Below are 17,244 nucleotides of genomic sequence, written 5' to 3'. Positions count from 1 at the left end.
GAAAGGACATATTTGCAAGCACCTTTAAAAGGTCTAGGATTTCAAGGCATATTTTGTTGATTTTTTTCCCCCAACTTTCTATTTTTGCTATGTAATTTTGTTGACATGACTACAGTCGTGGGTCCTTTTACTTTGTCATAACATTGGATGATAAATCTAGAGCTGGAAGTGACCTGAGAGGTCATCTAGTCTCCCTCATTTTACAAACAAGGAAACTGAGACATAAAATTTAACCCAAGGTTAATTGACTTGTGTGAGGTTACACATACAAAGGTTGTGTCAAAGGGGGGATTTGATCCCAAGTCTTCACTAATTAGCTTTTTGGGTTTTTTTCACCCCTAAATGTTAATGTCATATAGTTTAGATTACATGTTCATCTTCACCCACTCGGGAGTAAAGAAATGATCAGTTGTTGGTACTTTTTGTTTACCTTGTCCCTTATACTGGTAAGCTACTAGTATTTTCATCTGATGCCTCTGTTACTGCTGCGCATAGTTTCACAGAAGTAAGTATTGGAATCGTGATCATGTTTTCTAGTAATGAGAGATACATTCAGATTTCTGTTTGGAGCATAACTGGTAGCTAAAGAAACTATACATACATAATCTGTTTCTTTTTCTGGGCCTAGCACTATATCTTTTTTTTTACTTGATTAGGTCCAATTAGCTTAAATTTGACTTAAAATCAGTTGATGAAACATCTTCTATATTTATTCTCACTTAACACTTGTGAATCATGTAGTATATATATACTGAAACTTATAGAAAACCATGCCATATAATATTTGTGTTTAAGTATGCATATGTGTACATTTATATTACAGTGTAGAAGTGATAGTATTCAGTGTTCCCTAAACATTTATGTATATAAAATCATTTTTCTCTCTCACAATAAAATGAGAGTAAAACATGGGGCAATATTTTGACAGTTCGGAAAAATTAGGTGTTTTAAATAAATATCATCTTTAATATTTGTAAAATATCATCTTTAGCGTTATATAAAAAGTTTATTTCCTTTGCAAATGCATAAATGGTCTGTTTCTTCAGAGTATACTGAATCCCTAAAGTATAGTATTTACTATGCAAATATAGTTTTACATGGGTATACATGAGGTTATGATCTATTTATGTAAGACAAAAAACATCATGAGAAAATGATCAGAGTCTAATAGAGTAAAATGTCCTATGAAGAAATGAAACCATCTCCAATCCACCCTTTTCAGCCCTATCAAATTGATATTCTGAAGTACAGCTAGCTCCCCTTGAAAACTCCTCCCAAAAATTCAGAAAATATGCCAGACCAAATCTTGATGGGAAACTCCCAAGAAAAATCATAATGAATCATTTTTTCCAGTCCAGGTCAGCATAGGGAGAGATTTGTGGATACTGGAGATAGGGTCTGGGCAGATATATACTGGGTGGAACACTCCAGTGCTCAGAAAGGCTATAAACCAAGGTAAAAGGAGGTCCCAGACCTGTACCAGAGCACCACATACAGAATGCAGGAATAGATGCCAGCTGGAAACTTGTTCACCCACTGCCCAGTTTCAGGTCATGGATGCTGGGTAGTGGTTGCAAGCCCTGGGCAGAGACAGAGGAACCAGCTCAAGAGTGAGCATCAGGAATGTGACTTGGATCCCCAGGTGCAGAGCAGAGTCTGAAGCCTTCAGATGGGTAACTAGTACAGGAAGCCCAGACCCAAGCGGAGCCAGCAGTTCTGTCACTTTGAACCAGCAGGGCTTCCAAGCTGTTGGATTGTGTCTGAGTCCAGCAGCATTCTACTCTTGGACAGATCTCACCCCAGGCAGGAACTTGCAAAGCTCAGACCAGGGCGGAAGCAGTCATGCTTTACCATTAATCAGACCATTTTGGGAGCTAGCCTGAGCTGTCCTTGAATACCCAAGAAAGCAGAAGCAGGACTAGCCAGACCTTCTCTGCAGTAGTGCACAACATCCAGCCCTAATATCAAGTCTAAAATCAGAAAATCTGAAAGAATGAGTAAAAAAAAAAAAAAAACCTCTCCACAAAAAGGGATAGTATGATGACCAAGAAGAAGAAGCATCTACAGGCAAAACAATCTACAAGCAAACGTGTACAAAAGAATATCTATAAGCAGAAACATAAGCAAACCCTCAAACGAAAGAAAAAAACCAGACTGGCTACAAATTCAATTAGACTTCCAGGAGGAAAAGGAATAATTTTTTAAGAGTTTAAAAATATTTTTTATAAATGAAATGAGAATGCTAGAGAGGTAAAATGGAAAAGAAATGAGAGTTGTGGAGGAATTAAAAAAGGAAGTAACAACTTGGCACAAAAGTACAAAACCGTGCTCAAACAACAAACTTACTAAAAAGTAGAATGAACCAAATGGAAGCTAATGACTCCATGGGATAAAAAGAAATATTAAGACAAAGGAAAAAGACTGAAAAAAATTGGAAGAATATATACACCAACTAACCTGGAAAACATATTAAGAAAATTAAGATTAAGAAATTAAAGATTTCAAGATTAAGAAAATGAAGGATTGTTGTGAATAAAAAGAGTCTAAACATCATTTTTCAAGAAATCTTTTGAAGGAAACAGTCCCACATCTCTTAGAACCATAGGGCAAAGTAGAAATGAAAAAGAATCTATCTTAAAGATAGATTCTTACCCCTTAAAAAATAAACACTTACCCCAAAATAAATGCTTCCAGGAACATTCTAGTCAAAATCTAGAGATTCCCAATCAAATTAAAAAAAAAAATACTTCCAGCAGCCAGAAAGAGAAAATTCAAATGTTGAGGAGCTAGAGTCAGTCACACCCAGTTTAGCAGCCACCATTATAAATGGGCGGAGAGCTTGGAATACAGTATTCCAGAAGGAAAAGGATTCAGTCTCATAGCCAAGGAAAGTTACCCAGAAAAACTGGTTATAATTCTATGGGGGAAAAATGAAAATGGAATAATGAAATTTTTAAAATAAACTTTAATTTCACTGAATGAAGTTGATGCCTTCCAAGCATTTCTTATGAAGAAACCAGAGCTGAAACTTTGAAGTTCAGTCACAGTCGTTAAAGGGAAACAAAATGGTAAATATAAATTAACTCTCATAGTGCAGCTAAGTTAGGATAAAATGCTTACATGCATAAATGTTCCCTTCCACACCATGCAGTTGTTAGAGTTCTTAGGCCCCCTGGGTAGAAGATCTGGGGGTAGTTTTGTTATGTCTAGATCATCTTAAAAGATAAAGGAAAAAAGAGAAGGGGAATGTAGTAGACGGTGGGGATTGGGAAGGAGAGGAACCCTAAGAAAATTTAATAATTAAATAATCAGAATGCTGGAGTAGACATCTGTGCAGACAAGGAGGGAGAGATCCACTGACCCCCGAGCCTTACTCTCATCTTATTTGATCAAGGGAGGGAAGAACACACACACACACACACACACACACACACTCACACACACACACACACACACACACACACTCACACACTCACACTCACACTCACACTCCAGAAATAAATTTCACTCAACAGGAAAAAGGGGAGAGAATAGGGAATTAAAGGGAAAGCAGATTAAAAGAAGACTTAGCAAAATAAACCCTTAAACACAAAGAGAAGTATTTGTAACTCTTATTGAGGTGACAGAGAATGGGCATCTGAGGGCAGTGCCCCTCATTGGGTGAAGTGGCTGGACAAGATACAGTACACACATGCAGTGAAATATGATTGTTCTGTAAGAAATAGGGAAACCTGACAAGACTTACAAACTGAAGTCAAATGGACAGAGCCAAGAAAACAGTTCATGCCAGGACCGTGTTGTAGAGAGAGATAGCTTGGAAAAACTGCTTTGTTTTTTGAGGCTGCTTGGTGGCACAGTGGATAGTGCTTTGGGGCAGGAGTCAGAGGCTTGAGTTGAGATGCAGCACTAGGACTTTGACCTTTGGCAAGCCACTTGCTCTCTTTCTGCCCTAGTTTCCTAATCTGTAAATGGGAATAATGACAGCGCCTCGGTCTCAGGATTGGTTTGAGGATCACATGGGATATTTGTTAAACACTTAGCTTGCGATCTGACATGCAGGTGCTGTATAAATGTTAGTTAGTATTTTTATTGCTACTGTTACTCAGAGAATTAATGAAGAAACATGCTGCCCACCTCCTAACAGAACTGAAAGAATTAAGAGTTCAGAATTTTATGCATGTGTATCTGTATGTGTTTGTATGATATTTTATTGTGTGTATAATTTGTTTTGTAATTACGTATGATTACATTACATATCTAGGATGTGGAATAAGGCATATGTTTAAATATAATTATGCCATATATGCCTCTCATTCAATACTCTAGCTACATCATACATTACTCTAGATACATAAAACACATGCATATATGTGTGTGTGTTTGTATAGGGTATAGATGTAGAATGAAGGACATAGACATATGGATGTAGTTTATATTCTTTTGAACGGGACCAATGCAAAAATTTGTTTTTCTTTAGTGTCAGTTGAGGAGAGGGGTTGGTTGAGGTAGAAGGGAGAGAAGGCTGATTTCTACTGATTAAAAAAATCAAATGTAATTTAAAAGACAAAATACAAGCTTCCCTGTATGACATTTAAAGACCATCACAATCTGGCTCTAGCATACTTTTCCAGGCTTATTCCACATATTTCCCCTTCACGTACACTGAGTTCCAGCCAGACTTGCTTGTTTGCAGTTCTCTATACTTGATATTCCGTCTGTGTCTCTCTAGCTTTGTGTAGACTGCCCCCTCACTTCAGCCCCCTCTCCTCTATCAGGCCTATCTTGACCCCGCAGGTGCTAGTTTTCTTCCCTCTTGCAATTTCTCTTTATTGAAGTGTTCATGCTGTTCTTCCCTTACCCCCAGCTGAATGAAATGAGCTTCTTGAGGACAGAACCTGCTTTTGGTTCGTTCCCCTTGTCTGGTACAGTTGACCGTTGCATGGTAGGCATTTGATAAGTGTTTGACGAATGAATGAATGAATGAATGAATGAATGAATTGTGGGATGTGTGATTAGTGTTTCTACTTCCAAAATCATTTTTAAGGGATTGGAAGTATTCTTTGCAGCATGAAAACTCAGTTGATACTATTTTTATTACATTAACTATACATTGATTTAATGACCTAACTCTGGTTCACTAGGAAAAGCACCTAACCTTTCTACTGAACTTTAAGCTAGGAGACCTCTGTTCACAATTCAGCTGTGGCATTTACAAAATGTGTGTCCTGCTTGAGCCCCAGTTTCTTCATCTGCAAAATGAAAGGGATTAAACTATGTGGCCTCTTTGGTCCCTTCCAGTGCTTAGTCTGTGTATGATCTTCTTACTTTTGAAATTTTGGAATGCTATTTTTTGTAAAAGGTTATAAATATAGAATGAAAATATAATTTTAACGTGTTTGTGCACGTGTGACACTGTGTCTAACGTGTATAGAAATGCAAATATCTTAAATGACCAAATAATTTAATTTTTTTGTTTTTTCTCATAGAAAGAAGAAAAGTCAGTCAGTTATCCCTCACTTCTTAGCCACATGACATCTTCTTTCTTAAATCATCCAGTCATTACAATGACTGTGAATCCAGACATAAATATTCCTCATCTCCTGAATGGATTTTCTCCACTTGTGTCATCCATGCCTTGTGATGTTCACCTGGTTAATATAAGGACAATACAGTCAAAGGTATGTTGATAATACATGTCTTTAAGGTACAATTACATTTGTTGTGTTTGAGGATGAGCCATAAATGCTTTAAAAATGAAGATGTTTTCTGTAACTCTTTTTATTCTTTAAGTAATAATACTATTAAAATAATGATAATCATACTAACATTTATATAGAGTTTTGTATACCATTTATATAGTGTTTTAAGGAGTGTGCAATGATTTAGATGTATTATCTCTTTTAATCTCAGCAGTGTAGGTGTTAACTATTGACTTCATTTTACAAATGAGGAAATTATGGACGAGAGAGATTAAGTGACTTGCCCAGGGTCACACAACTATTATGTGTCTGAGTTAGGATTCACACACAGGCGTTCCTGACTTCGAGCTGCCTCTCAATAAGTAGTAGAAATTGTTGTCACCTTTTGGCATGTTGAGTCCTTCCCTCTAGACACTATGCCTAGAAAGTCGGAGAAGTACACAATATGTTTCTCTCTTTTGTTTGTTTTTAATTTCCCTTCTGAAGATGATCAGATTCAGTCCCTGGACTCCAATGATGCATTTGATGTATATTGAAAAGAAAAAAGGAAGTTCAGAATTAATATGTGCCTTTGAAGCATGCCATGCTTAATGAGAATGTTTGTGGTTAAATTCTGCCAATAATTATTTATGTTTGTAAGGATGGAGAAATTACTGTTGGAAACAATAACAGGTTAGCAATTTGACTGTACTCTTAAATGGGTGGAGAAGCATTTGGGATTGATTTGGCATCTGCGCAGAAGGAAATAAGGGACTAGCTTGGACTTTATGATGTTAGTGATTGCATTAGTGATGTGAATGGTAGAGACTAGAATTTATTTTAAGTTTAAGAAAAATATTAAGGGGGAGGAGATTGTTAACATGGCAATTTTAAATTTTCTGGCATTTGCGAAAATGTCCTTAAACAAGAAACTAAAAGTAGATACAGGATAGGGACAAATACCAGGGTTCAAGACTTTACAAATAAATTTAAGACAAAAAAATGACTGGCTGTTGTAGATATAACCATGTCCAGGATTCAGCTTTTTGTAAGCCCTCGGAATTTTTTCAAATTGCCCTTTTTCCTGCTTCTACTTTTGAAAATCAAGCCCTTGTATCTCATTTTTAAAATCTGTTTTGGAAGCTTTAAGGCAACACAGAAAATCTGCACTTTGTTTTAAAAAACAAAAACCTATCTGTCATAAGGAGCCCAATTTTCTAGCATTTAAACTATGTGTATTTTTAAAGATGATAATGTGCAAAAGTATCCTTCCTTGTTCTCACCCCCATATATTGTTCCATATGTTGTCGACACTCTAGTTGTGACGTCAAATAGCAGAAAAAGATCTGGTCTATTGCCGTAAAATGAGTAGTTGAGGGGTGTGGGGCAATGTTTGAACCTTACTTTCATTAGTACTGTCTTAAAGAGGGACTAAAATACACACTCAGTTGGGTATAGAAAACTATCTTACTGTTTAGGGAAGTAGAAAAGGGACAGGGGCGAGGAGGGGGTACTGATAAAGGGAGGGGGGATTGGGGAGGTGGAGGTCAGAAGCAACATACTTCTGAGGAGGGGCAAGATGAAAGAGGACTGGGGGTGTGGCATGGAAAGAAATAAAGGGGAAATTACCCATAAAATAGAAGTATGTAGCTGAGTGGATTAAAAAATCCCTTATTAGGTTGTTTACAAAAAAAAAAATTTGAAGCAGAGAGATAAAGAGTAAAGGTGAGGGATACAATCTATTATGCTTCAGCTGATGTTAAAAAAAAATCGGGAATAGCAGTCATGATCTCAAAGCAAAAGCAAGAACATATTTAATTGAAAGATATAAGATAGGAAGCTACATCTTGCTAAATGTGTACCCTAGATCAGTGCTCCTTAAACTGCGGTTTACAACCCCTGCTTTCAGAAGTGCTAAAGGGGCCATGGGTGGGAAAAGTTGTAAGAAGCTCCTGCTCTAGGCAGTGCAGTAATATGAGTGCTAAACATATATATACCAAATGATGTAGTTTCAGGAGCTCTCAAGCCACAGACAGTAGACAGTAAGGGGACCTCACTGGTCAGAAAGAGATAAGATCCCTGATAATAGCACTGGATGGAGTAAAAACTGTTTGGCAACTCCGTTGCCTCTACCCACTTTTGGGTCACAACTCAAGCCCTATGAGGTAGTAACACTTCTGGCCCTAAGGGATCAGGGACCCTGAGGAACCGGTATTGTTTCTGGTCCCAAGGGATCAGGTGCCCTTGCTGGGTAAAGACCTGAGTGAAGACAGAGAACAGTGACCAACCTTTCCCTAGATCTCACCACTTTGGAAGGACCGAAAGCTTCCAGACTCCCAGAACTAGCTCAGAAAACAGCAGTGTGAAAAAGCCTGTAACTTGAGACTCCGCCCCTTCCTTACTCCCCTGCCCTGGGAAAAGAGTCCCATATTAACATAAAGTTCCAAATCAGGAAGTATTGTGGAAGATGAGCAAACCACAAAAATGAAATTGACCATAAAAAGCTACTGTGGTGCCAGGGAAGAGCAAGATGTAAATTCAGAAGAAGACAGTGAGTCAGAACAGCTACATGCAAGGTCTCCAAGAAAAAAGTGAATTGGATACAAGCCCAAAAAGAAGTTTTAGAAGAACTTCTAACTGATTTTAGAAGAACTAATAACTGATTTTCCAAGTCAAGTAAATGTGGTAGAGGAAAAATTGGTAGAGAAATGAGAGTAAGGGAAGGAAATTATGAAAAGACAACCATTTGCTAAAAGAGGCAAAAAAACCCCCCACAATATCCAAGAAAAACATCTTAAAAAAACCGGAATTGGCCAAATGGAAAAAGTTATAAAAAAGTTCACTTAAGGAAATAATTTTCTAATAATTAGAATTGAGAATGTGGAAGCTGAAACATCATGAAATAATACAACAAAGGTAGCTTAGTGGATAATCAGGAAGACTCATCTTCCTGAGTTCAACTCTGGCCTCAGACACTAACTGTGTGACCCTGGGCAAGTCACTTAACCTTGTTTGCTTCTGTTCCTCATCTGTAAAATGAGCTAGAGAAGGAAATGGCCAACCACTGCAGTATCTGTGCCAAGAAGATGCCAGATGGGGTCATGGAGAGTCAAACATGATTGAAAAGCAACTGAACAAAAACCTTATTTTGACTGTATAACTAGAGTATTTTTTGCAATATGAATTCAAATGTTACATTCACCAGTTCTCCACTTACGTATTTTATGTTATGCCAAAAAAAAGTGTTTGCTTATCATGTGATAAGTGAAATTTCATTTAAATATCACTGGTATGAAAATGAACAGATTTTTTAAGAGAAAATATTAATATAATTCGTGTAAATGTATATCCAATAAGTAATGCAATTTAATTTTAAATTAAAGATAGAGGGTAAACTATTCCCTGAAAACAGGTAACAACTAATTTTTCTTGCTCTTTATTCAACTAATATACGTATCAGACATATTCCATTGAAGTGCTATCTTTGAACAAATAGTGAACTTTTTTTTTTTTTTAGGAAAAATAATGGACTTTTTTCAGAATGTGGAGTGTTTTCAGAAAGAATTCAAGAGCTTTGGATACTATGAGAGGCAGAGGGAGGTTAAATCAGCCAGGATTGTTTTCTGAGTCTTTCGACATCTTTGGAAGGGTAGGGTTGCAGGAGGTCAGATAAGAGAAAGAGAAAAAAGCTGCAGATAAAACTGTCATTTTTAAATGAAGCGTTTAATAAAATTAGTGTTTATAACAGGAGCATTGAGATCTGAGCCATTTGCTATGTCAGGATTCATAAAAAGTTTATTTTAATGTCGGTGTTGAATTAATCTGGTGCCTTCTTTGTTTCTAGGAGGACAATGGACCATCAGATGAGGCTGCCTTAATACTTCATAGAAAGGGATTTGACTGTGGGTTCTCTAATAGAGGTGGACTGCTTTGCTCACTTACTCAGGGAAAGGTACGGCTTAAAGGTTTTTCTCCTGAACTAATAAAGTATTTTAAATTCTCTCTTCTGGCACAGATAATTGTGTGAAATGTACTGTAATGATGTGAAAATAGCAACGTTCAGGTTGCTTCTTATTCCTTAGCCATAGAGGGTTCATAGTATTTCTCTGTATGCAGATGACTCCCAGATCTGTGTATCTAGCCCCAGACTCTTGCAGGTTCCATTTCTATATCACTATTGGATACTTCAAGCCCTCTGCATTTGGCATTGCAAACTCAGCGTGCTTGGAACAGAACTCATAGTATTCTGTCTTCCTGCTTCCCCACCAGCCCATCCCTGATTCAAACTTTCCTGTTTCTGCTAGGCATTGTGCTAAGCGCTCAGGATACAAATATGCCCAAAGATCTTACATCCTAATGTGGAAAGACAGTACTAAAGCCTCGAGAAGACAGGGAACCATTGTTTGGCAGTGGCTAAGAAGTCAAGATGAGGCAAAGTTCAGGTTCTTTTGGGAGGAGGAAGATGGCCAGGAGTACAATAGGCATGATTTAGAAATGACTAGAAATTATGGCACGCTAGCATTTGTGTGGTGCTTTACAAATATTATCTCATTTGATTTTCACAATAACCCCTCTTTACAGATGAGGAAGCTGAAGCAGACAGTGACTGTGACTTGCCATGAAGTGTCTGAGGCAGGATTTGTCCTCAGGTTATCCTGACTTAAGGTCCAGCACCACGTAGCTGCCTCCAAGTGACTCTAGGGCTCTGTTGTTCTTCCAGTGTCTCTGTTTTATTATCAAATCCTCATTCTCCCTCACCACGTATATCCAATCCCTTGCCAAATCTTGCTACTTCTATTTCCATGACATCTCTAACCTCTGTCCCTTTCTCAGTACTCACACATACACCGCCTTCATCACTTCTTTTCTGACCTATGGGAATGGCCTCCTAATTGCTATCCCACAACTCCAGTCCCATTGTCTGTATAGCTGCCAGAGTGATTTTCTTTAAGCCCTTGTCTGGCTTGTTACCTCCACTAGGTCCTTCCCTCTGGCTTTTAAAGCCCTTCACAATTGGACCTTAACATACCTTTTCAGCCTGTTTTACATCAGTCGCTTTTCCAGTTTTAGTCTCTTAGGTTTAGCCCTAGAAGGGGACATTAGAGATCATTGAGTACAAAGTTAAAGTTTTGTAGATGAGGAAAATGAGATTCAGAGACTTCTCGAGTGACACACAGACCATGAAAGACTAAGGCAGGATTTGAATATGGTCTTCCGAACTGAAAGAGAGGAAGGGGAAATTTTTTGGTGTAGGTAATTCTTTGTGAGAACATTTCTTCTAACATTGTAATTCTACGATGAATTTATTATCTCGGGGAACTTTAAGAACAGTCTTCTCTCTTCCTTGAAGCATTTTCTGATACAGATCCTGTAGTTCAACTTGTCTAGGTTCAAGTTCTGAGTCTTTAAATTTAACCATTTATTTTCATGAAAACTGTCCCAAAGTGTTACAGGGTTTTACTCTACATGAAATAGGTAGGGAGATGTTATTATAGAAATATTTCTGGATGATTGCTACTTCTGAAACTTTCTTATGTGTAATGTACAGTTTACAAAGTCAAATCTGAATAAAGCTTATGGATTCTTTTGGCCCTTTTTTGGTGAAAACTATCAACTTAGTGACCTTCAATTATTTTAAAATCCCTAAAAAACAATTTCTATCTTAGCCTCACTTTCATTATCTGGACATTAGGAAATGAAATAAGCATTCTGTAAGAGCTTACTCTGTGTCAGGCACTGTGCTAAGCACTTCACAAATGTCTCACTTGGTCCTCACAACAACCCGGGGATTTAGGGACTGTTATTATCCCCACTTTAAAGTTAAGGAAACTGAGGCAGACAAGAGTTTAAGTGCTTTGTCCATGGGCACATAGCTAGTCATTGTCTTAGGCTTGATTTAAACTCAGATCTTCCTGACACTAGAATATATGGGTTATTATTTTTTTTTTACTAATGACCTTGTAAATATTGATAAATTGCTATTTTAATATAGGGTCACATTCAAAATGTTTTTTACTCTTTTAGAATATATGTCAGTGGCTCTCAGTCTTCCATTTGGCAACCTCTACAATTTCCATATTATCCTTCCCTTCACACTGTTCTCTACACACTCACCAAAAGAATCAGCAGTTGATCACGCATCTACTTTAATACTTCTTAACTTAAGTTCTTTGGGCAGATTTCAGGAGCTATCCATGAATTTGGATAGGAAAAAAATTAAATCTTTTTATCTTCACTAACCTCCAACTGTAATTTAGCATTTCCTTCTATTATTTAAGAACATTTTTCTTAGGAGTTTCTAGGTTTTACCAGACTTGCAATAAGGTGTTAACAAAAAATGTTAAGAGCTCCAGATCTATTTGGAGCTAAGCCCTCTATTGTCCCTACCTCAGCTGATCTAAAAGTTAAAGAGGAAAGATAGGGAAATGACATAAGAATACAGATTACTTCATATTTTATATATAATCTGTAGTGGACCACTGCAGTTGCAATAGGTAGTTTAAATATTTTCTTCCTCAAATTTCCTTTTAATGTTTGAGCATCTTATTCTTCAAGTGAAAAAATTGAACCATAGAGTTAGCACATACATAAGTACTAAAAAACATTGTTGGGAACAGAATGTATTGAAGTTAAGCCTCTTTCTTCTAATGCCTGCATAGTGTCTTATCCATGGCAACTACCTAATGAATGTCTTGATTAATAGATAACTAAAATTTGTTTATTGGGAAAGCTGACTATATTTAACTACAAAAACCCAAATTATTATAAAGCGAAGAAACGTCCAAGAAATGGGGCAAAGATGGTGGGAAATTATGTAGGCTCGTAGATTTTTTTCTCTACAGATTTGATCTAAATGCATGAATCTTTTTATCATTTTTTTAGATATTGGTACACAAGCTGTTTAACGAATTTACTGTTCAAAGTCTTATACCATCATCATTATCTTTGATGCATTCACCTCCGGATACCAGAAATATAAGTGATGTCTACATGAGTCCCATGGAAATCAGTACATTCCGAATCCATTTGAGATGAACCTGGCTTTCAATTTTGGATTGTGAAGAAATAGCTTTTGTATCTTCTTGATTTGACGTGCAATAAAGAAGCACATTGTTATTCCAGCTTCTGGATACTGTGAGAACATGAATTCTGTGATTTTCTTTTAACCAAGTTTTTTTTTTCCCCCCACAAAAGTCATGTTTTTAACAATTTTTTAGTTCTTTATCATGAAACACCACTGTCAGTATAAATTAATGCAACAAAAGAAGAAATATCTAAGGACATTAACCTAAAAACAACAGATTTAGTCTCAGGTTAAATGCTAATTTTGTGTTTGTTGAGGTTGTGGGGTGGTTATTAAAGTATTTGCTGATCCTTGATCAATTCATATGAAAATTGCGATGGTTAATATCTCATTTCAGTATTGAAGTGAAGTGAGATAAAAAGCTGTTGGGTAATAGCTAATGGCCAAATAGTTGCAATAATGCATACAGGTTACAAATTTTTTTATCTTATTTTGTACTGTGGAGAGGTGAATTCTGTGGTGAAGTGCAATCCAGGAGCCTTTGTGATATGAATGATTAACTTTCATACCTTCCTCTAGTTTACTTCATTTTGCATCCTCCCTTATCCATCCGTCCTTTACCATCACCCCAGGCTGCCAGTATGTAGAAAAAAAAGGACATTTTCATTACTTGACAAAGTGGGATAGGTGCAATTTATTCCATTGTCACTTAAAAAAGCAAGAAGTAATTCCCTGGGTACCATAAACCTGTTTGGGGTACCATAAGGTATCTTTTTAGATAGCCCTTTAGAACATCAATGTTCTGAGATGGGTTTTTCTATATCAAGATTACCATATCAAGATATAAATGTGCCTTATTTTTTATATGTCTCATTAAAACTTTTGGTGTCCATATTACTGTTCTGGGGGTGGGGGTGACAGGGAGGGTTAGTTTATATGATCCTTAAATTGTGTAATTTTTGCTTGACAATGCTGGCCACACTCTGATCTGTGTTGTCTCACTAACCTTGTGCTGACGTTATTTTAAACATTTAGACTTTTTGAATGTACTAAGATGTAAGAAAGAAACACCAGGAAGATGAACACTGCTAATCAAAATACACTGCCGCCAAGGAAACTGCAAATTGATGTAAAGATTTTGTAAAAATGCAAAATCCAGGCATCATTATACATTTCATAGATTGTTAACCATATTGGAAACATTTATATAATTTTTAAATGTCAGTGTCCAAAGTCTGATAACATATAGATTCTTCATATCTGTCATAATAGGAATTTGGCTCACCCAGTTTGAGTCTTTCTTTACTTATTATTAGTATGGTCAACATGAGTTAGTCTCACGTCTGTGTGCCACACAGTACATTTCATGTTCCATACCATTGAAAGATCTATGGATCTTTTAAAAAAAATGTTCTAATAGTGGTCATTAAGTAGGTTCTTCAGTCTGTATGGAATTTCATAAATTCCCATTAATTAGAAGGAATTTATTTGCTTATTTAAAATTTGCATAATATTGTACCTCCCATCATTTATACGTTGTTATAAATAGTATGAAAACTAATTTCTTTTTCCTGTTGTGGTTTCTGTGTTTTCTAGTTCTGAATTTTCACTTAAGATTCAGTTGCTAAGGAGATTATTAAAGTTAAGCGTATTCATAAATTCTGTTCACCTTTAATAAACAAGCAATGCCTTTATGGATAAAACATCACAAGTGGATAACTTCATGCAATAAATATGTACTGTAAGTTTCCTTGGTGCAGTGATTGAAAACTTCCTGTCTGTTGAAATCTACAGATTTTAGATTGCCAGTGGAAAGTTCCAATAAAAGAGATCCAGTATTTTAATTGAATCTTAAATGAAAAACCTTCCTATGGGAGATCACTGTATTCTGTGGTAAACTGGATGTTCATAATCTTTCCCTCAATTCTGATCAGCTATAAAGCAAACATTTTGATGCAATAAAAAGTATATTTGCCTATTACAATTATTTTGGGTGGATACGTTCTATGCCATTCATAAGCATCTTGTATCAGCTTTACTTTCACTACCAGCTGTTCAAACATAATGCAAATATATTCTTTAACCAGCAAGTTTCTTTTCTTTTTTAAGTTCTAAAGTAGAACATCAGGGAAATTAAGAAAATTACCTTTCTTTAAGTTGTGGTCAAGTTACCTAGGTATTTGAAGCTCTTTGGCTACATATTTAGTTGTTCATTCATTTATAGCAAATGTTCAAGAAACGTGTTTGCCATTGCTTTAATTTTCTCTGTTTTGAGAGCTGCAGAGATGATTGAAAACCCAGGATCCTTGTATTCTACAAGTACTGATAAAGATTAAATTCTGTAGAGAAATGTGGTAAAACATTGTAATTGCTTTCCACATCAATGTTGTACCTATAATGAAATGTTTTTTACATTCCTTTGTTGAGAGAGAGAGAGAGAGAGAGAGAGTATGTATGTAAGTGAGAGAGAGTTTGCTTTTATCTTACCCATGCTGTCCTTAAAACAGATTGAATTCAACAGGTTTTGATATTTTCTCTAGGAAGATTTTATATCTTTTGGGGGAAATATAAGGTCTCTAATAAAAATAATATTATGGTGTCTCATGTTCTGTAGTCTAATTCTTTACTGTAGTTTACTAAGAAATAGAAAAATGTTTTCCAAAATGTACTTTCCCAATTTCTTTAGATGAATTTTGAATGTAAATCTTAATTGGGTTCTGCCTTGGAAATTAGATCTAACTCCTCTGCAATTCCTTGGGATAGAACCCTGGGACTCTGTAGCCTGATTGGCAGTTATTTTTTTCTATTTCCTCTCTATTTCTCTACTAGATAAAAGCTTTTTTCTCCTACATCCATCAGTTGATATAGTGTTCAGCTTAGTGTTTCTACTCAAACTTAACTTGAAATCTACATAGCACCAACACAGTCTTCACAGAAAGTCTATACCAACATTGTGTGTATGTGGTGGGATGGAGGAGGGCAGTGAAAGTAATGAGGGAAGAGAGAGATGTAATTATCCATAAGTCAGCCCACAAGCACTTATTAAATGTTGACTGTGTGAGAGCCTCTTTGCTACACCCTGGGAGATCATCTCGCATGGAAGGCATTGGTAGGGCAGAGGGTTCAAAGGAGTGAGATAGCATCAGAAAAGGCATCCTGCAGAAGGTGGAATTTTAGCTGAGTATTGAAGCCAGTAGTTGAGATGAGGACAGAGAACATTTCAGGTAGGACAGTCACTGAAAAGGCAGTCAGGAAATGCATAGTTGGGTTCTAGGAACATTAAGGAGTCTAGTGTTACTGGATTATAGAGTCCATGTAGGGGAATGTAAGATAAGAAAACTGGAAAGATAGGTTCAAGGTTGTGAAGGGCTTTAAATGCAAGAGGATTTTTATATGTTATTTTGGAGGAACCACTGGAGTTTATTAAGTGGAGGGAGTAGGGTGTGACACTTTTGGCAACTGATGAGGAGGAGAGACTTGAAGCAAAGGTACAACCAGAAGAACATTGGACAAAGCCCAAGCATGAAGTCATGAGATCCTGCATTGCATCAGGTGTGTGGTTGTGAGTTGACAGAATGTGGCTTAACATGGAGGGGCAGGGTGTGAGAGAGAAGCTGGGACAACACTGAGCTCGGGAGCCTGATTGACTGAAAAAATGGTGGTGCCTTTAGTACTAATAAGGAAGTTTGAAGGAGAGGAGAGTTTGGGGGTAAAGTTAATGAGTTCCGTTTTTGACATGTTGAGTTTGAGGTGTCTAAAAGACATCCATTTTGAAAGGCCCAAATGAAAATTTGGGATTTGAGACAAACTCGGGGGGAATTTGGGAGTTGTTGAGATCCTCATGATAGACCAGAAGAAGAACAAAGGGCCCAGGATAGAGCCTAAAGGGACACCCATATTTAGTGTATGTGACCTTGATGATGATGCAGCAAAGGAGAATGAGAAGGAATAGTCAAGACAGGAATCAGTAGTGTCTCAAAAAACAAGAGGAGAAGGAATCCAGGAGAAGAGGTGATGGACAGTGTCGATGGCTGAGGTCAAGGAGAATCAGGCTTAAGAAAATGTCATCCAATCTGATGAGATCATGGGTGACTATGAAGAGGAGTTTCAGTTGAATGATGAGGTCAGAAACCAAATGGCAGAGGGTTTAGAATGCTAGGAAGTGGAGACAGATTATAGATGACTGTCAAGGTGTTTAACCAAGAATGATCAGAGAGGACAGTAATAGAGATTGTGGGTTCAAGAGGTTTTCTGAGGATGAGGGAGGCATAAGCGTGTAGGCAGCAGGGATTGAATTAGTGAGAAAATCAGGATGACAGGGATCAAGGATGCATGTAGAAACATTTGCCTTGGGAAGGAGTGGACTTCGTGTGGACTGAGGGAAAATAAGGGAAAGAAGTCAAAACCTTGGCAAAGGAATTATTGCTTTCCGTCACCAGAAAGTTGAATTCTTTAGAGTCCCTTTAATACCTAGCAAAATGCCCATCAACACCCTCAAGGTAACTCTGCTAGACACCTTCAAAATTGACATTTGACAAGAAT

At 36.9% G+C, this 17,244-nt stretch overlaps 1 protein-coding gene across 2 annotated transcripts in view; it reads left to right on the top strand.

Annotated features, from left to right (window-relative positions):
- MAN2A1 (mannosidase alpha class 2A member 1) overlaps positions 1-15,306 on the top strand; it is a 221,211-nt gene extending 205,905 nt beyond the window's left edge. For both annotated transcript variants that reach the window (XM_072597247.1, XM_072597248.1), the window contains 3 exons: positions 5,487-5,678; positions 9,523-9,630; positions 12,561-15,306. In XM_072597247.1, the coding sequence (XP_072453348.1) occupies positions 5,487-5,678; positions 9,523-9,630; positions 12,561-12,713 (453 nt within the window). In that variant the 3' untranslated portion in view covers positions 12,714-15,306. The remainder of the gene's footprint in view (positions 1-5,486; positions 5,679-9,522; positions 9,631-12,560) is intronic.
- Positions 15,307-17,244: the final 1,938 nt, after the last annotated feature.

The sequence above is a fragment of the Notamacropus eugenii genome, chromosome 3, assembly GCF_028372415.1.
Source record: "Notamacropus eugenii isolate mMacEug1 chromosome 3, mMacEug1.pri_v2, whole genome shotgun sequence".
NCBI classification, from domain to species: Eukaryota; Metazoa; Chordata; class Mammalia; order Diprotodontia; family Macropodidae; genus Notamacropus; species Notamacropus eugenii.
Note: the sequence above shows the minus strand (reverse complement) of the source record. Positions and strands in the feature narration are given on the sequence as shown.